Source organism: Camarhynchus parvulus, chromosome 12 (genome assembly GCF_901933205.1).
Source record: "Camarhynchus parvulus chromosome 12, STF_HiC, whole genome shotgun sequence".
Lineage (NCBI taxonomy): Eukaryota > Metazoa > Chordata > Aves > Passeriformes > Thraupidae > Camarhynchus > Camarhynchus parvulus.
The window spans coordinates 11574945-11595158 of NC_044582.1; the positions used below are offsets into that span (position 1 = coordinate 11574945).

Genomic DNA, 20214 nt, shown 5'->3' on the forward strand with positions numbered 1-20214 from the left:
CAAAAATATGAAAACAAATTTGCCCTGTTGCAGTAACATCATTCCCTGCCTTTAGGCTCCCATTGTAATAAATTCTGTGCAGCATCACGAGAGAGCTGCTTGCTGACCTTGCTAAACAAGTTCTACTGTGTTGTCAAAGAAATGATCACAAGTTCATGGTTAGTCCAAATCTGTTAGTGCCATCAAAGCCTCTTACAGTAAGAGGAACCTCTTCTGTTTAAACATGATTCAGAAATCTTGGAAATATGCTGTCTGGGAGCTCAGCATGTATGTACAGCTTGCACAAACCTAAGGAGGAGCAAAAGAGACTCTCCTAGGTTTGTTTGGTATGCAGTTTTTCCCATCTTTTTATCTACTTCCCTGTAAAGTGACAGCTGGTTGTTTTATGAATCTCATTCTTTGCTGTTTGACTTAGCCAGGAAAGTGTGCTTGGTTGGGACTTCTCTTGGTGTGTAGATCTCTAAACTGCTTTGTGAACAGTTTGCTACTTCACACATCTTTACAGAACATGACTACACTGCTCTCCTATTTGTACCATCTTGTACAGAAAGGCAACAGAGGCTGCTGTAGCTTGTAGCATGAAGATTTCATCTGAGCTACAGTTATGCAGTGAAATGGTTGTGGTTAGGAACTGCCTTAATGGTTCCTCTTTTCTGTCTTCACATGCAAGATCACTGGGTTAACCAGTTGTGAAAAACTAACAAGTTGTGGTTTTATTTTATTTTTGTTCCCCCACAGACTTTAGAGGGTGTTGATGTTCATTGCTTTGGACACTTACTGTATGAAATGACCTATGGAAGACCTCCAGACACCATTCCAGTGGAGAGCTTCCCCCCTGCTCCATCAGTGTTTGTTGGTTAGTATGCAGGGCAGAACATCTCAGTCACAGCTGCCTGGGTGCACTCTTAGACTTTACCTAAGCTGAAGGGCTGTGAAATAACAGCCTGAGATCTTTGCACCCTGTGCCCAGAAAGAATTAGCAATTTGGTCAAATAGAAAATGTGTTCTTCATCAAATATATCTGATGCATGAGTAAAACTTTTTTAGGTGAGTGACAAAGCAGTGTTTAGCAAGTAATGAGATGCCTGGATTCCCTTGCCTCATGTCTAACATTCTTGAAAAGCTTCTATGTGTAATAGTAATGCTATAATAAAACCCACATGCCACAGAGCTTCATCACTGCTTGCCTTATGCAATACTTAGGGGAGCATCACAAGCAGTGCCAGACGTCCATTCTAAATCATTTGCTATCCTGCTGTGCAAAAATGTGTTAATTCTTGTTCCTTCTTTGGCAGTGTCAGTGTTGGAGTCCATTCTGACTTGTGAAGCTCTGAAGAATGGGATGCCAACTGTCTCCCGGCTCTTACAGATGCCGTAAGTCCTGTTCAAGTTGTTTTATGCTCATAGCAATGTTTTTAATTATTTCAGGAGGAAGAAACTTTCTGCTCTTGTTCCTCTTTAGAAAGGTTTGCTCCTTCTTCTGAGGGATGTATCCCAAGTGAAGCTTGGTAGGCTTTCTAGAACCCATCCCTTGTTAATATGTGTGTTTAATGTTTCTTTGTCTCTCTGTGTTGGAGCTGTTACATATGCACTTTATTTAGCATGATTTGAATTAATCCAGCCATTCAAGTAATCCAAGCATGATTGAGATCATGTACAGATTGATTTAAATGATTTACAATAAGGAGTCTTTTTGCATGTTGTCTTCAGAAGGTTCTGCTGTTCACTTAGCACTGGTGAAATACGTCTCTTGCTTTGCTCAGCAGTGACATTCAGAGCTGCTCTGGGTCTGAAATGTAAAATGGAAGTTCTCTCTGGTTTCTTGCAGGGCTGGCTCAGGGATTCGCTGAAGCATAGACAGAATAAATTTCCTTACAGGCTGCCTTTCAAGTATGCAGTGCAGGGGGGCAAGGCCAGGATGCAGAAAGGGAGCACTGCCATGGTGCCCCTGAGTGGGGACCACACCTGTCTGCAGTGCCACCCTGCCTGCAGTTAGGGCACAGAATTCCAGGGAAATTGCTGTCCCCATGCTGGGACATGCCACCAGCACACTGAGCATGGAACCACAGTTCTGGTGGGAGGTTCTTCCATTAGTTCTCAATGTGAGATGCTGTAGCTGGGGCCCCCTCAATGGCAGGTTGACCATACCTAAATCTGGGTCTGCTCTCACAGCACAGATTGCAGTGCATTTGGAGCCTGCTCTCAGGTTCAGATTTCTTGGTTGGGAAGAGTCACTGCAGCCTTCAATTCTTTCTTCTCCTGCCCTCCTCTGCTTTTTGAGGTGTGAGGTAGACAGAACAGTGCAAGCAGGTAGAAATACTATAGGAAAACTGTGAATACAGAAATATACAGGTGTTTAAAGATGCTGAATAAGCAATCTATGCCCAGCTGCATTTTATGTGGAAGATGTTATACTACATTCCCTTCATACCAATACTCTTTACAAAAGTCTTCTACATAGCTATGCAATGCAATTAATGTAATTTAAAGCAATTATTAGAATTGAAATATATATTTATTATAGCCATAAGAACATGTAATCTGAAAGGGTCAGAAAGTCCTGTAAATAAGGATGAACTTTCATGGATTTTTGAAGTATTTTAAAATTTGCTTTATTTCTAAATTGTTCATTCTCCTGAATTAACTTGATTCTAGATGTGAATTAATTTTCTCTACTATATGCCTGTGATAATTTTCCATAGTGAACAGCAACTCAGAATTATTTATTTTGGAGCCAAGATTGAGGTCTCTCTGTGACAATTTTCTAGTATGTTCTCCAGGACAAAGTATCTTGAAATGGGCTAACCAGTTTATTTTCAGACTACCATTGCCCTCTAGTGTCTTTGTTTTGGATGGAAAAGGATTAATCATTTATTGTGTTTCTGCTGATACCATAGAGGGGAGAGCCAAAAATATTACAGTATTTGCTTTAATTGCCTTTTGTAGAGGACAGGCAAGAATGCAGATATTTTCAAATGTGAAGTTCACTTGATCTTTCACATGTTCCTTGTTAATTCTAAGACAAGGGTTGTGCTAAGAGAAGTTTTTTTTAACAAGAGCTATGATTTTGTTTTGGTGAAATTTAAAATAAAGTCCCTGGAAATTTTTTTAAAATAAAAAATCCATATGCTTTTAAGGAAAAGGTATTCTCTGTTGGGGGGGACCTTTCTCTGCCTTTGATAACTGTACCTGTTCTATCCCCTTTCAGAATAGCTCACACAAACCAGTTTTCTCAGCCATAAGTAGTGGTTACATTCTGAGTGTTGGGTGCTGCTACTCTTACAGCAGTGCTTAGAAAATAAGAAGCAGTACATAGAAATCTGCAGCCAAGGGTTGAGGACTGAGAAGCAAAGGGAAAAAGAGGGGTTTAAGTGAACAGTGCCAGTAGTATTCTTATTCTGGTTTTGCCTGTCTCTTGGGAATAATAATACTTTTTTTTTTATCAACTCACAGATTATTCAGTGATGTCCTGCTAACAAACTCTGAGAAACCACAGTTTAAGGTAGAGTTGAACACTGATTTGCTGATGTTTGTGGTAGTGGCAGGGTGTGGGTAGCTACCTGTTGACAGAGGGAGTTGAGGAGATCTGGCTTGATTTGCCTCTGGCTGTTGCCATCAGTGTTTGGATTCCTTTGCCACCCTGTCCCTGAGAATGTTGTGCCACCCCTTGGATGTGACCCAGGGGTGTTCAGGGGCAGCTGCTGAGCTGGAGCCCGTTTGTGTGGCTGATGGTGATGCTCTGTGTGAGCAGAGGCTCTGTGCCCTGCAGGTCCCTTGCAGTGAGAGGAAATGCCATGGCACAGCCATTGCCAGCCCCTCTGGGAGCCAGCTCTGCTACCTGAGACCATCAGCACCTTGCTGCCAGCTCCAGCACTGGGGCATTTCAGGGGCCACTTCTGACCCCACTGGGGAGCTGCCCCAGGGGCTTCTCCGGAGGATTTGTGCCCTGGTCCCACTGGGGAGCTGCCCCTGGGGCTTCTCCTGGAGGATTTGTGCCCTGTGTCTTGTGTTGTCAGCCTTACAGAAATTGGGGGATGTGACTGGAGTCTCAAAGTAGTTATCTATCCTTGCTTTTAGAGTATCCCTTCCAGGGTTTGGTGTTTCTTTGTCCCTGCTGATCTGTAGCTAGATTTGGAGTAGAAAAACATTGATCTAGGGTCTTTTCTGCTTCACTAAAGGAGTAGTGTCACATCTTGGGGCTTTAGATGAGAAATGTCATCTGATGAATGGTGAGTTTTGATCAGTGAAGTTGTGCTTTCCTTTATCACATCTTGTGCCATGATTTTGTTCCCCATTCTGTATTAGATTCCTACTAAGCTAAAAGAGGCATTGAAAATCTCCAAGGAATGCATAGAAAAGCGATTAACAGAGGAACAGAAATTGGTAAGGTCTACATTTCTTTATATCCTACAGACATTTAATTTCCTCTTATCACTTTTGCATCCAGAAAGTGAGTTTTTACTCAAAAGCGATTTTGAGTAATAAAGGCTTTCACCAGCAGATTTGCTTTCCCAAAAATGCAATATGAGGGGTTGTATAACAGCTGTTGTGTTGACTATATGGCATTTCACTGTTTTAAGAGTTGCAGTTTCACAGGTAGTGGCTCCCAAGTTAGAGGATCATTTTAACTTCAGTACAAGTCTCCATTCTCTACCAGAAACAGTAAAGGAAGAGCTAGAAATGAAAAAGGGAATCCAAACAAAGTGACTACAATGTGTTTTCTTGTACCTCAGACATTGTTTTCAAACATTTGAGATTTTACCGTGGTCTTTTTCTATTTTTTCCTTAATTTTGCAGATTCACCAGCACAGAAGGCTGACAAGAGCTCAATCTCATCATGGCTCTGAAGAGGAAAAAAAGAAAAGGAAGATCTTGGCACGAAAAGTAAGCAATCTTTAAATAGTTTTCTCCCACAGAAAAAGATGTGTTTCTCTTTGTAATGTTTACCATGCACAGGTTTAGCCATATGTACATGACTCTACTCCTTCCTGTGTTTTTCTGCACTACTTCCTGGTTGTTTTCTCTTCTTTAACTAAGGAATAGATTTACTAAAAAGTTTTAGTTACAGTGCTAGCTGACTTGCATATTGGTGCAGCCTGTTTGAGGCTGCTGAACAAACCAGTCTTGGTTAACAGCTCAGACCCAGAGGAGCTGCTCTGCTCTGTCCCATTCCCTGGGGAGGTGCTGGAGCCTGCAGCACTGTGTGTGTTCCTCTTCTTTCCTGGGCAGGGGTGTGTGTGTCAGTTTCCTTCCTTTCCCTTGTGGTCCGAGGGCACTGGAGTTCCCTGGGGCCTGGCTGGAGATATTTGAGCACAGAACAGCCTTGCTGCTCTTGTGACCACGTCAGTGTGTGCTGGCTATGGGGAGGGGGATGCTGAGCATTGAAAAGCATTGTGTGATACAGTGGGTGGCTGTTACAAATCTGTGTGTCAGTTCAATCCTTACCTTTCATAGAAAGTGATTATTCATTGCTATCTTCCATTTTCTCTGCTCCCTTTTAAAGAAGTCAAAACGTTCTGCCAATGAAAGTGGGGAAGAGCACTCAGCCAAATACAGCAACTCAAATAACTCAGGTAACTACAGAGAGAGGAATTTGCTTCTACACAGCTGTGTCAGGTTTTCTGTTATTCCTGTCATCTTCTGTCTGAAAAGATTGGGGATTACCAACACTTTACAAAGTCTGCTACCACTGTTTTGGGTATTTAATAATAACTAAATGGAGGTCCTAAAAATATTGTTGATGTTATATTTTCAGTTGCCAAATTTAAAATAATGCCTCCTCTTTTCTGTGCCCCATTCCTCAAAAAAATGATCAGTCTCTTCATTCTGTTTGATAATTGAGTTGAATAACAACAACATCCATTACTTGGGCCATTAAATAATGCAGTCTTCAGGGAGACTCTCTGGTGATCTGTGTTACATAGTAAGGTGTTAAGATGAATGAGAAAATTATGTCTTAAACTGCTGCTTCAGTGCCAAATTTTAAAACAACAGAGCCTTTGACAAATTTTCCTTTAGTTAAAAGGTGTGGTTGGTACTATGGAACAAACAGATTACCAGAGTTGATTTGCTTGGCTAAAGTGTGTCCAAAGGCAGCTTGTTGTGGAGTACAGCACTGACTGAAAATCATCTCTTAGGGGAGATGGGGTGCCACCCATGCATTGGCACAGCTCTTAAGGTGAACAGAATTTGTATGCTGTATCCAACAGCCTAAGCAGCAGAAGTGTTTCCCACTGAGAAATGCTGAGTGCATTTCCTATGCCTTTGGGGCTTGTAAAGCCACTGTTCCTATGGATGGATGCATTTCCCAAGATGTGGAAGCAGGATTGGATTTTCAGTCAATAAAGTTGGCCTGCTCCCAGCAATCTGTCTTGTCTGTGTTGAACTGCCGTGTCACAGCTGTAGTTACTTGACTGTTGTTTTATTCAGCAGGCTCTGGGGCCAGTTCCCCTTTAACATCTCCATCATCCCCCACTCCGCCCTCCACAGCAGGTATGTTCAACAATCATTACAGTTTTTATCTTTTTTATGTTGTTTTTTACTCCCCTCTGCCCCTCAGTGGTGGTGTTATTCCCAAGGATAATCAGGAGATGGTTTTCAGGGATGGAACACCAGATGTCAGTTACCTTGTGGCAGCCTGACTTTGGGCTTGTGCTCTCTTTTGAGGGTCACAGAGACCCCTTTTGTAACTAGAACCTTTCTGAGATACACATGATATGATTTACCCAGGGTGGACCTGCTTGCTTTGAAGTCTGTGTTACTCCAGGCCTGCCCACATTGCAACTTTCCAGGCATTTTCTGGGCCTCATGTTGCAGTATGCATTTGTTCTGGTGTTCATGGTCTGCTGACTCTGAAATACTGCTTGTTCATCCCTTGTTTCTTTGTTCTTTTTATTCCTGTACTGCTGTGATTTATTTTCAGGAATTTTAGGTGTGACAAATTCGGTGGCTTAAGCTTCATAAATCTCCTCAGTTCTGCTACACTCCATTGATAACCCAGTAGAGTTTGTAGAAACAAATCTAGAAACAAGACTGATTTAAGTTAAAAATAGTATCTTTATTATTTTTGCCAGTTCTGTTTTTCAGTTTGCTGGGTGGCTGTGCAGAGAGTTTTGCTAATGTTTAAGACAGGGGTGGGAAGTGGTGAAGAATCTGCTTGAGTGGGCAATAGAAATGGTCTGAAAGTTTAATTACAAATCTGAATATTGAGCAGTAGTGCATATTCTTCAGTCTGAAAGACTGGAAGAGGAGCACTGGCCAATATTAATAACAAAAGATGTTAACAGAGTACATTTCCAGAGGGGAAGCAGCCCATGGCATTGCCATTTTTTATGGTGACTCCTGCCATAGGATTTCTAGTCCCAGGACCTTTCTCCACAGCACAACTCATTAACCAAAGCAATGCAATCAAATTTGTCTTTGCTGTGGATAGTCTTTCAAAGGACACTGCAGTCTGTGTGATGTAATTCAAATCAGTCATGCTGAAATTCAAATTAGTAATTTCTCCTTCAAGTTGAGGGCATGGGAAGTGTGTGTTGTAGGAACTGACTTCTCCCAGTCAGCCTAAGCAAGGTGATGACTGTTACTGTGTTGCAGAGTAACACTGCTGTTCTCTGGTGCACTGACTGTGAGCTGGAGAATTTGTTGCCAGTTCTGCCAGGACTTCCACAAGGAAGTAGCTGAAACATGGTTCCAAAATGGACAGATGTTTAGAAAGCATTTTTTTCTGTATAAAACTACTGTTTAGTTATGTTCTGACTTGGATCTCTTGGAACTTGGTTGAAAGCTTTTTCAAGTTTTAAGCATGAAATGTAGATTTATGTGCAGATGTGGATCAAAGGCTGAGGTTTGTGCTCGAAACTTGTCTCAGTTCAGAGCATATTGTCACAGTGTGTTTGTTGGTCATCTTGTGCCAGTGTGCTCCTGATGACTTGTGGGGATCAGCCCTGTGTGACAAGGTGCTGGTGGCCCTGCCTGTCCTCACACTGGGACTTCTTTAGTGAGCTGATGGCTTGGTGCTGTTTATGAGGTGTAAAGCCAAGTGTCACGTTTTCAGGAATGCTCTTGTGAGTAGAATTCCTAGAAGAAATGTCAGATATTAATTCTGAGAGAAAACTAGAGGGTTTTTTTCACCAGCAGTGATGTAGCTTTAGCTGTTCTAAGTCTGCTTTTACTGCCTTGAGGAAAGACACACTGGTCCAGTGGTAGGACTCTGTTTGTGACAAGTGATGCATCTGTAGCTTGCATTTCTCTCTTCTGATTTCCTTGTACTTACTAAGGATATTTACCTCTGTACCAAAACTGCTCGTGGGTGTCAGTGTGGTGAGATGATTCTCAAAAAGGCATTGAGGCTTTCAGTCTGTCTGTCTGTCTGGTTTGGTATGGCTGTGTTGGAACTGGGGCCTCTCAAAGCATCCTGTTGATACAATACCACAGCAGAACTAAGGCTGATGAGGAGAAGTGCCCTCAGGAGAAGCTGTTGCTGTTGCTCCCGTCCTGGCCTGTAACTATTCATGCATGGTGTGGTGTGTGAAGAGAGAGACACTGACCAAAGGGGAAGGGCTCCAGGCTGGCATGCCCTGGGGAAGGAACCTCCTGCAGGGGGTTCTCGTGTGTTGAGAGGTTCTTTGTCTCTAAACAAAGGCTTTGTGAGGCTTGGCTTGCAGCAGAGAGCTTGGGAGAGTCGATGGAAACCAGAGTGAGGAATAAAACCATGGCTGGCTTCCGCTGTGTGATGGCAGCTGCAGCTGCAGGACTGAGAGCATGAGGGGAAAGGTGCCTCTGGAGATGTTGGCTCTCATGGGCTGTTCTCACTGGTGAGAATGTTTTGGGCTGGTGGTGTTGCAGGTACTTGGCTAAAGAACATTTGAAATACATTGTTAGATCATGCAAGTGACTCTAATGTAACATCCTGTGTTTCTGACATTCTCCTGGTGTGGTTCTTTTTTTCCCCCACAATTCTTTGCTTCAGATGCTGTGAAAATCTGTTAATTTTCTTTGTGGCTGTGAGCAGTGGCTAGGATCAGAAGGGCTGCAGAACAGTGTGGTATGGGTTATTTAAAATTCCACTAAATATTTTCTAAATCAAATTATCCTGTACGATACAGCAAGATCTCTTTCAATAGAGAAAAATTTGGAGGGTGTCACTTTTGCTTCTCTGGACTGCCCTGCAGGAATAGTGCAAGAATTGTACTTAACAATCTTTTTCTGTGCCAGTTGTTCTGAATCCTTCAGTATGACATGTGTTTCATTGACACCCTTATGGTGCATCTTTCCTGCCCCTCACCTTCCTGTAAAACAGGTGGAATGCTTTAGGAAGTGCTTTTCCTGGGTGTCTCTGACCACAAGTGTGAATACAGGTGTTGATACAGCAGAAGAGTTTCTTGAACTGAATGGATTTTGTCTTCTGTGGCTAATCTTCCTGCAGATTTCTTTCTAAATCTCTCTAAATGCACTTTAATCCTGTAGAGCTTGAATTATGGCATGTGCAACTGAAAGCATGGATGTTGTATTTGTTGATCAAGTATAATAATGCTTAGAGCATGGAAAATTGTTGTTTGTTTTTCAGAATTGAGTGAAGTATTGTAAATGTAATATGAAATAGTCAATCTGCTGTCCTCATATTTGTCAGTGAGTAAGAATGTATTGACTTCTGTACTAACTTTTCAGCTAACAGTGTCTGTTTTTCTTACTTTGACACGAGAACTGGATGATTAACTTGTGTCCTTTCTCTTTCTCTGCTGTCTTCAATAGAGCATGCATCATTTTGAACGTGAATTTTCGGAAAAGTAAGCTAATGCTGATTTATCTCTTTAAAGATGCTCTGTTTCTGAATGGGAAAGTTGGATGCAAATCTTGAAGTTGCTTAGTATTGGGAGGGAATAGAAGAAAAAAAATCTGAATGTTCTTACAGATTATTTTAATGAAATACAGCATCTTTAAAAACTATCACTAAAATTATTTTCTTTGTTCACATCCCATTCTCAGCCAAGTTTTTAATGCTGTTTACACAATTGCTGTCACTTTAAATTCATAATTAAGTTTTTGTTTCAATTCAGGCATCAAGTTTACAGCATCTGATTTACTTCCTATTCCTTTTAACACACTCTTTTAACAAAAATGTCCCTGTAAAAACCCTTGGTAAGTTCTTGTTTGAGTGTTTTATTCTTACAACTGCATGAATGAATAAAATGTGTGTTTGCAGGCAACGTCCTTCAACATATGTATTTGAAGGGCCTAGTGATAGCTAAGCACTTGCTTCAAATGTTTTTTCTAGTAAATACAGGACAAGATTTCACTGTAGGGCAGAACAATTTCATCTGTAGATGTAAATGTGTATGAATGCGTGTGTGTGAACTGAGATTTCTTTTGCGCCACTCGTGTCAAGAAGGGAAGGACAACTTGGTGTCGATTACCTAACTGAAGTGAATGGATATGAGGATTTTTGAAGATTTCTTAATTGACAGGTTCAGTATGTAATGCTCATAGCTTGTCAGATGCCATTCTGAACCCTGAGTGTATTTATGTCTCACAGCAGAGCTCAAGTGTAAGCTGTAATTCTCTGTTAGCAGTTTCCCAAGAGTTCAACTACAGCTCAATTTCAATAATAGTGAGTCCTGAGGAATTTAACAATTTTCCAGGAAGAAAGGTGATCTCTGCCCTTACTTCCCTGTCTTTTCTACTCTTGTAAAATAACGAGACTAAAATTTGAAGATAGCATATGGAATCTTGGCCTACTAATACTTAGTAATCCAAGCATTTTGTGTCTCTTTTGCCCTCTGCGTGTCAAACATGTGCCTTCTTTCACACGTTACCACTGTATTTGTATTCCCTGGCCACTGCTTTTGTGATCATTCCCTATTGCATCTTGTAGAACTACTTGCATAGTCTCTTTCAGCCACACCTTGCAATTCCAGACAAAAATCTTGTCTTTGTTCTCTGCAGTTCTTGCATCTCTTTGATGCACTTCTTTTGTGATGAGCTGCTCTTGGTGTTTCACAGCAGTTTGCATGATCTGTTTGGAGGTAGGTTGGTGCACCAGTCCTGCTCTGACCACTTCAACCACTAAATGGCTGCTTGGACTGCCTTTGGTCTTGTTCTTCCTTTGGACAAGTGCCAAGTTTTTCTTTCCTGGCATCCATCCACAAGACAAACAGGACTCTAATACTGGGAATGTTTTGTCAGTATTTCTAATAGTAAATTGATGTACATCTTTGGCAAGTGTAAAAAGCAGATTTGTATAAGTTAGAAGGCCCCAGTATGTAATTTATTTCAGTGTGTGCTGCCATTGTGTGAAGTTTTAGTTACCTTAGAAAGCAGTTGATTCACATGCAACAGGCAGGTTGAATTGTTTCAGTTGATCTCTGGTGTTTCTGTTAGGACTTGAGTATTTCCTCTGGAAGGGAAGAGAGTGAAGATGAGCTTAATGGGTACTTCAATGCTTTGTTTTCACAGAAGGCTTTTGTGCCAATGAGAATTTCTCCTGAAGAGCTGGAAGTGCTACAGTCACAGCACGTATTAATGTACACTGCCAAAATTGGATGCTTTATGTGAATACTCTGCATTTTGAGCTTGCTCTTATATGGGAAAAGTCTTTCTTCAAAGACTGGTACAGATAGAAAATGAAGGAGTTTTGAATTATTTCTTTCATCTAGTATAACTGCTTGTTTTAATAACAGCAGTTCTGTTTTTACTGTTAGTTGTTAGCCTGAAAACAATTGTTGATGAGGAATTGACAGACAAATGCAGCACAGAGAACTTTTGTCTGCTTTTTTTCTGTAGTTGAGCTTTATCCTTCATCAAATCCCTTTTGAGTCTGAGTGGCGTAATGTTACATAATTACTTGATATTTGCTCACTTCTACTTGATATTTGTTCACCTTAGGAAAAAGAGTCTCTCGGTTGCCTTAATGTTGTTTTCCTTGCCCAGTATCACAGTTCTTGCACTTACCAGTATATTCCTCCTTATAGGTCAGAGCTACTGGAAGCAAGTGTTAATAGGTGCCATTTGTCTCTTCAGTCTTCCTATGGCATAACTCATGATCTAGATGATAGAGTTCAAACTCACTGCTGAGCAGTGCCAGGATATTAATCTTTATCTACTCCTTCCAGAACATGAGATGAGATGGTCCATTGTTATTTGACTGGTGTAGCAGTGATGATGTGCAGCAGCAGAGCTGCACAAGATCAGGGTGCTTGGGAGAGTGCTGTGTGAATGAGGGAGGCCACTTGCCTGGATCTGAACTGCCAGGAAACAGCTCCCTGCAGGCTCTCACTGCTGGAGCAGCTGCACATTCCGCTGTGGGCTCTGGCTTCCCAGGGAGTCAGGACGTGCAGGCTGAGGTTGGTTGAGAAGCAGAAAGTGGATGTGGCTGGCAGAGAGAGCAAGGGACAGAGTACAAAGTTGGGAACAGGAGAGGCAGGCTGGAGATGTGTGTGACAGTGATGTGATTCATTCAGTCTGTCAAAACAACTATGTGTTACAACATATTTGGAGTAAGTCAAACAGAACTTTGGAAGTGTAAACACTTCCAGAAACTCTATCTGCAGTTAGTACTCTAAAAATGAGGTATAATCTGGCCAAGCAAAATGGTCATGACAGATACTACAGTGATGTGGTTCTTCATTCACAGGATTGTAAAGTGAGTTATGTAAGTAAGAACAGGTAGTAAAATTTGCTTCCAGTCTTTCGTACTGTTCATGTCCCACAGAACAAACTGCCTCACTAGGGACAAGCAGGAGAAGCTGAACCTGGGAAGTCCTGTTCAGTGATCTCTATTTTCCTTGGTGCAAGATCACACAGGAGTCATGTTTTGCATCTGAGTCCTGAGGCCCTTCAGGCTTCATTTCAGAGGTATCTCAGATGCCATGACATCTCACCTGCAGATAGAGTGATTTGATCACTTTGGCATTTTCCATCTGTTCTGTTCTTCACACTCACTGGCATTCAAGGGATGATGGGACTAGTGCAGGACTGACCAAGTCCAGCCACGCAGCCTCTGGGGCAGGACATGCCTGGCATAACCAAACTCCATCTTCTCTCCCCAACTCCTTAGGAGCATCGTCCATACCCCCAGCCCCACCCCCGCCGCCCCTGCCACCAGCAGCTCCGCCCCCGGGCTCAGAGGTGAGCACGGAGGTGCCCCCGGCCCGGCCCGAGGTCAGCGCCAGCCGAGGAGCCCTGCTCAGCTCCATCCAAAACTTCCAGAAAGGAACTCTGAAGAAAATACAGACGTGCGACTACAGCGCTCCCAGGATCAGCTGAGGCCACCGGTCACTCCAGGATTCAATTCCCTCTCCCCCTCCTGTGCTGCCCCACCAGCATGCAGCAGCTGCAGCTCCCCTCTCCCTGGTTTCAGCACTGCCCTGCCCGAGCTGCTCTGCCCTGCTGGGATGAGTACTCTGGTCTTTACTTGGCTGCAGGAACTGTGTTCTCCAGCTACAGCTTCAGGGGTACAGCAACTCCTGTACAGCTGAATAAAAAATCTGAAAATAGGAATGACCATGATGATGGTAAATTAATGCATTTTTCCTAGCTCCATTCCACCCCATTTTTTCAAATTACAGGAATGTAGTTTTAGTCTGCTCAGTTTTTCAACTCTTTTCATGCACTTGTAACTCAATTCTTGCTGCATGGAGTCAACACTTTGTTTTACATAATCCAGCCCTTAAAACATACTGCACAGGTGAGGGAACTGGAGAATTAAATCTTATTCCCACCATGTTTTGCTGGTGGAGTTAAAATGCTGTCTCATGAAGCTTGTTTAAATGGACATCCTACCTTCAACTCTAGGAGAAAGTGTTTTTAAATGAGGAAGCAGTTGAAGTGAGAGGTTATAGGGCACTGGGATGTTATTGTTGATTTAATTAAATGAAAAGTTACTTCAAGTTAATTCTATCATTTAAACTTTATTGCAAGATCCTTTTTGATTTAAAACCTTAAACAAATTGCACTTTAAAGGATTATAGATAATCCATTTTTTAAAATTCAAGTACATCAGTGTTTGTTACTATGCAGAGATTGTCTGTACAAAGTTTCATGTAACCTGTGATATTCATTTTTATTAAAATGTTAATGGAATTCCTTCAGCAGCGTGTGGTGGGTATGTTCCAGTGGGATTCAACCTCCAAGCCAGACCTCCCAAGAACTGAGCAGCACCTCTGCTAAAGGAAATACCCTGGGGAGTATTCCTGGCTCTGCAGAAACAAGACCCAAGCTCTTCTGCCTGCTTACAGAAGATCGTCTCCCCCCATTTACCCGAGGGGCAGAGCAGCCCCTGCTGCACAGACCCCTCCAAGCAGCTTTCCCTCTGGACCAGGAGCTGCTGAGAGAAGCCTGGCAGAGCTCCCTGGCATCTCCAAAGGCTGCTCTGAATGTGTCCCAGCTCTTCATACACACTGCACACACCTGCTGCTTAGGCTCAGTGCAGCTGAATAACTCATTTTGCACTGCAAGACCTATAGTAAGGGTGTGCTGTTGTCAGCCCAGGTGAGGAGTTAAAAAAAAAAAGAAACCACAAAAAACTTGAATAGTAAAAGCAAAGCATCTGGGCATTTTTTTAATCACTCTCATGTGGCAGCTAGTAAGGAAAAATTAGGTATTGTTTCCCATCACATAGTGGAAAGGTTCAGGATCTTTATTTGAGCTCTTGTACAGAAGCCTTTCTGCATGTGCAGAGTGCTCTTCAAAGCAGACACAGCACCATCTCTTAACCCAGCCCCAGGCTGCCACAGCCTCTGCTCAGAGCTGCAGTGAACTGCTGCACTGAGGGCTGGGCTTCAGTGATCAGCCTGATCATTGCTCTTTAATGAGCCTTGCAACCACAGGCTCCTGCAGCTGTACAGCATTCAAGGCCTGCTCCTGCTCTCTGCAGCTCTGCACTCAATCACTGCTGCAGCAGGTTCAACACAGCTCCTCTGGTACTTACAAGCCAAGCAAAACCAGAGGATTTTTCCCTCATGCTGAGTTTACAACAGGGTTTCTCCACAAACAGCAGCACTGACCCAGCTGTACTGTTGAACAAACAAGCATAACCACATGGTTGCAGACAGAAAGTGTGGCTTGGGGGGGTAACCCCATATAAATATTTTGGGAGGTCACTATACTTTCCCCACTGTACAAAAGATTATGGAGCTTATACAACGGAAATTATGCATACAACATGCCCAACACCAAGAATGCCTTGTAGATTAGGATTTTAAAACATCTATTTACAACTTATATATTCAAAGTTTTTTTCACTGCAAATACTATATCCTTCACTTGAGGTATGCTGTTATCCTCTAAGATTTTTGCATAAGGCATGGGGACATCAGCACCAGTGACACGCACAGCTGGAGCATCCAGGTAGTTAAAGGCAGGTCCTGAAACAGAAGACAGTGTGAGGTTGCCAAGTAGTATGCTTTCATCTTGATTCAATTTCTGAATTTTACTCTATTTAAATAAACAATTTTGTTCCTGTAGCTCTAATATTCCAGAAAGCAGTGTTCTGGCTTGTTTGTGTTTATGAACTCTGGGGTTTGGTCACCCACCCTGTGAAAATCTCCAGAGTAAGACAGCTCCATTCCTCTGATGTAACCTCTAACTGCTTTTGCCTGGCTTCATCAAGAATAATCAGGATTTAGAGTAGGGAATGAGATCAGTGTGCTGTGAAACTCAGTACCTTCCATGATCCTGGCACAGATTTCAGCTCCTACTCCAAACTGGGGCCAACCTCCTTCTACAGTGACCAGATGGTTTGTCTTGGCCACGCTGGCTTCCACCGTCTCCATGTCCATCGGTCGAATGGTTCGCAGGTTTATGACCTGGGGAAAGGCAGAGTGTGAGCCTGGCTGTGCCCTGAGCCTGAGAGCTGAGCCTGTGAGCTGTGCCCTGAGCCTGAGAGCTGAGCCCTGAGCCCGTGAGCTGAGCCCGTGAGCTGTGCCCTGAGCCCGTGAGCTGCGCCCTGAGCCCGTGAGCTGCGCCCTGAGCCCGCGCCCTGAGCCCGTGAGCTGTGCCCTGAGCCTGAGAGCTGAGCCTGTGAGCTGAGCCCTGAGCCTGTGAGCTGAGCCCTGAGCCTGTGAGCTGTGCCTGTGAGCTGTGCCCTGAGCCTGTGAGCTGTGCCTGTGAGCTGAGCCGTGAGCCCGGAGCCCTGAGCCCGTGAGCTGAGCCCTGAGCCCGGAGCTGGCCTGTGAGCTGTGCCCTGAGCCCGTGAGCCTGTGCCTGAGCCTGTGAGCTGTGCCCTGAGCCTGTGAGCCTGTGCCCTGAGCCTGTGAGCTGTGCCCTGAGCCCGTGAGCTGTGCCTGTGAGCTGAGCCCTGAGCCTGTGCCCTGAGCCTGTGAGCCTGTGCCCTGAGCCTGTGAGCCTGTGCCCTGAGCCTGTGAGCCTGTGCCCTGAGCCCGTGAGCTGTGCCCTGAGCCCGTGAGCTGTGCCCTGAGCCCGTGAGCCTGTGCCCTGAGCCTGTGAGCCTGTGCCCTGAGCCTGTGAGCTGTGCCCTGAGCCCGTGAGCTGTGCCCTGAGCCCGTGAGCTGAGCCCTGAGCCCGTGAGCTGTGCCTGTGAGCTGAGCCCTGAGCCTGTGAGCTGTGCCCTGAGCCTGTGAGCTGTGCCCTGAGCCTGTGAGCTGTGCCCTGAGCCCGTGAGCTGTGCCCTGAGCCTGTGAGCTGAGCCCTGAGCCCGTGAGCTGAGCCCTGTGCCCTGAGCCCGTGAGCTGTGCCCTGAGCCCGTGAGCTGTGCCCTGAGCCCATGAGCTGTGCCTGTGAGCTGAGCCCTGAGCCTGTGAGCCTGTGCCCTGAGCCCATGAGCTGTGCCCTGAGCCCGTGAGCTGTGCCTGTGAGCCTGTGCCTGTGCGCCCTGAGCCTGTGAGCTGTGCCTGTGCCCGAGCTGTGCCCTGAGCCCGTGAGCTGTGCCCTGAGCCCATGAGCTGTGCCTGTGAGCTGTGCCCTGAGCCTGTGAGCCTGTGCCCTGAGCCTGTGAGCCTGTGCCCTGAGCCTGTGAGCCTGTGCCCTGAGCCTGTGAGCCTGTGCCCTGAGCCCGTGAGCCTGTGCCCTGAGCCCGTGAGCTGTGCCCTGAGCCCGTGAGCTGAGCCTGAGCCCGTGAGCTGTGCCCTGAGCCTGTGAGCCTGTGCCCTGAGCCTGTGAGCTGTGCCCTGAGCCCGTGAGCTGAGCCCTGAGCCCGTGAGCTGAGCCCTGAGCCCGTGAGCTGAGCCCTGAGCCCGTGAGCTGAGCCCTGAGCCCGTGAGCTACCATTGCTTGGGTACAGAGCCCCTCAGCACTTCCAGCTGTTCTGAATCCAAAGACAAGACTTCATTACTAATTTCTAACTCAGAAACATGAACAGCACATGCTGTTAGGGCACTTGCAAGTATTAAGACTGTTGTAGGTAATACACTGAAGTTTTGCAGAACTTGAACAAGTAGATGCTACTTTTTCCCCCCCACTTCAGGGAATGACAGAAGTAACCCAAACTCCACTCACCTCACACTCTACACCTTCTTTAGAAAGTACAGCAGCTGCTTCCAAACAATGGCCAACAGGTCTTGAGTGTGCCACTAATGTAACATGAGTTCCTAGAACAGAAACAAGAGTTAGAAAAAACTTCTTGAGATTTAAAGCTTTTTCCTAGACCTCAGGTTCCTTTCAAGGTAGCATTAGGATTCACTTGTAAATTTTAGGTTCTTAGATTTATTTGAAATACTGAGCCCAGACATAGTATGAAGAGATAAAGGACCATGTTAAGACACAAATTTTGCCCTTGAATTCAGCTAGCTGAAGAGGTATTTAATAGAGTTTTCAGATTATCCTATTCAAATATTCATATAATTCAGAGGTAAATTATGAAAAAGTGGGCAGAAACACTACAGTGATCTCTTTTTGCATTTTTGACCAAAACCACATACTTGGGTGAGGAAAGAATTGTTTCAGCCATCACCTACCCAATCTGTACTACAGAACAAATCCCTTATTGGAATCCTTTAGAAGGGTATAGTTTAAGCTGAGATATGGACAATCAGGTAATATTTCCTTGTAAGGGCAACAGAACATGAAACCACAACACTGGATAAAAGAACATTTGAATACTTAATATTTGAAATACTTTTCTGTACCCTGAATAGATGAGAGGTTAAGAAAAGGCGCCAAGCATGTCAATTAATAAGGAAACAAATGCATTCTCACCTTACCTTGCTTTTCTATTTTTGCTTTCCCAATGGGAATAACAAATTCCTTTGACTGTGCCTGTTCAGACATTTCAAAGGGAACACCGTAGAGTAATTCACTTTCCAGCACCACAACTAGAAGGAAACATACTTGGATTAGTGTGTACAGCTGCAGGCACAGGCCTGCACTGACCATTAACAGTCCTGCAGCTCAAGACAGCAAACCCACCCAGGCAACAAGGGAGTGAGGACTGCTTGCAGAAAGAATTAAAAAAAAAAAAAGTAAATATAAGTTTTTCCTTCAATAATGAATTATTTTAAAAACTTCTACAACTACTCTGAAATGAGGTGAGCCATTTTACTTTTGGTACATGACAGTACAATCACTAGTTTTAGAAAGGTCCCATATTTTTAATTACTGTTTGTGAAAAAATAAAGTCAAAGGTTGCCCTGCTCTTGAATAAGGACATTCTGAATTTATAATTTGAATTTCATGATCTGTAAAATTGAGTTACATAGGCACTATAAATGCAGGAATATAATGTAATATAATAATTCTCCTAACTCATCTTCACCCGTTTTAACCCCTTTATGATAGATTTGTAAATACTCCCAGGTTTCCTGGTTGATACCAAACTAGTACTAAAACTGTGCACCTGGCAGCAGCATAAAATCAGTCTACTGTTAGCATTGTTAGGGAAAGCACGAATCCCTCTGTGTCTTTTTACATACCCTGAAACTGCAGTAAGCCAACCTTGAGTGCTTCAGGGTTTAACCAATCTTTGTTTCGTGGGTAAAACCAGCCATTCCTTAGGACTGAGTGCCAGGTATTGCTATGACCTGCTCGTGCCCACCTGGATTATCATCCCGGATGGATGCTTTCAGCAGCCCTTTGGCATCCTCGGAGCTCCAGGGGCTGACGACCTTGAGGCCGGGGCAGTGGCCGTACCAGGCAGCGAAGCACTGCGAGTGCTGGGCGGCCACGCCCGCCGAGGCGCCGTTGGGGCCGCGGAACACGATGGGCACGGGGATGGAGCCGGCAGACATGTAACAGGTCTTGGCGGCAGAGTTGATCACCTGATCGATCGCTTGCATCGAGAAGTTGAACGTCATGAATTCACACACTGGTCTCAACCCTGCCTATTAAATGAATTGAAATGTGGGTTTTTGACATAAAAACGGTTTAATTTTTAAAACTAGAAGTAGAGGAATGCAAATGTACAAACCATAGCAGCACCGACAGCGATTCCTGTAAAGCCCATCTGAAAGAGAGGGAAACCAAGGGATAAGAACCAGGGAGCAGCTGATGGAGGGATCACCAGGGTAGGAGAGAAGGCAGCCTCACCTCGGATATCGGGGTGTCGATCACCCTTTTGTCCCCGTACTTCTTCCAGAGACCTCTGGAGATCTGCAGCGTAGGAGAAAGGAGTCAGGGCCCGCCTGAAGCCCCTTCCCGGGCCGCCACCGTCTCCCACATACCTTGTAGGCGCCATCGTACTGTGCCACCTCCTCGCCCAGCAGGAAGACACGCTCGTCCCGCTCCAGCTCCTCATCCAGCGCCTGGTTCAGCGCGTCCCGCACCGTCACCTGCGAGACAGCGGCGGGCGGGCTGAGCGGGGACCTGCTCCTCATACGCCGGAGTCACCTCAGCCCAGCGCCCAAGTCACCTCACCGCCCACCCGCCCCGGGGCCGGACCCTTCCCTGAGGGGGCAGCCCTCCCCGCTACCTGTATGGCGGCGGGCGCGGACAGGCGGAGGCCCCTGCGCTGCTGGAGCCGCTGGAGCCGGGCCCGGGCGCCGCTGCTGTGCGGGGCGAGGCGGGCGCCCAGCGCCAGGTGCCGCAGGGTCGCCGCAGCCGCCGCCATCTTGCCCGTGTCCTCTCGCCCTGGGCCGCCTGGCCCCGCCTCTCCGCCGCTCTCGCGAGAGTTCCGCGGCGCGCGGGCGGCGGCGAGGAGCGCGCGGCCTTCTTGCGCCACTTCCGGCACCGGGGCCGTGCGGGGACCCCGCGGGGCCGCGCGTGGCGCGCGCCCGAACGCCCCGGCCGGGCCCGCGCAGCCCGCGGGGGACGCGCCCGCGGGGACGG

At 45.3% G+C, this 20214-nt stretch overlaps 2 protein-coding genes across 5 annotated transcripts in view; one reads left to right on the forward strand and one right to left on the reverse strand.

The window, feature by feature from the left end:
- The window catches only part of PXK (PX domain containing serine/threonine kinase like), a 33151-nt gene extending 19072 nt beyond the window's left edge, over nt 1–14079 (forward strand). Inside the window, exons 11-18 of one of the 4 annotated variants that reach the window (XM_030956634.1) lie at nt 739–856; nt 1296–1374; nt 3454–3502; nt 4306–4383; nt 4798–4884; nt 5504–5573; nt 6430–6492; nt 13055–14079. In XM_030956634.1, coding sequence (XP_030812494.1) covers nt 739–856; nt 1296–1374; nt 3454–3502; nt 4306–4383; nt 4798–4884; nt 5504–5573; nt 6430–6492; nt 13055–13263 — 753 coding nt within the window. In that variant the 3' untranslated portion in view covers nt 13264–14079. Of the gene's footprint in view, nt 1–738; nt 857–1295; nt 1375–3453; nt 3503–4305; nt 4384–4797; nt 4885–5503; nt 5574–6429; nt 6493–10058; nt 10303–13054 lie in introns of those variants that run through there. The other 3 variants (XM_030956635.1, XM_030956636.1, XM_030956637.1) reach the window with 3 other exon arrangements.
- Nucleotides 13888–20100, reverse strand: PDHB (pyruvate dehydrogenase E1 beta subunit). Its single transcript, XM_030956638.1, has 9 exons — nt 19859–20100; nt 19611–19718; nt 19477–19539; nt 19358–19393; nt 18986–19271; nt 18156–18266; nt 17452–17543; nt 15662–15803; nt 13888–15362 (listed from the first exon to the last, which is right to left on the reverse strand). Exons 1-9 carry the CDS (start codon nt 19994–19996, stop codon nt 15217–15219), a joined length of 1122 nt encoding a protein of 373 aa, XP_030812498.1. The 5' UTR covers nt 19997–20100; the 3' UTR covers nt 13888–15216.
- Between the last annotated feature and the right edge of the window lie 114 nt (nt 20101–20214).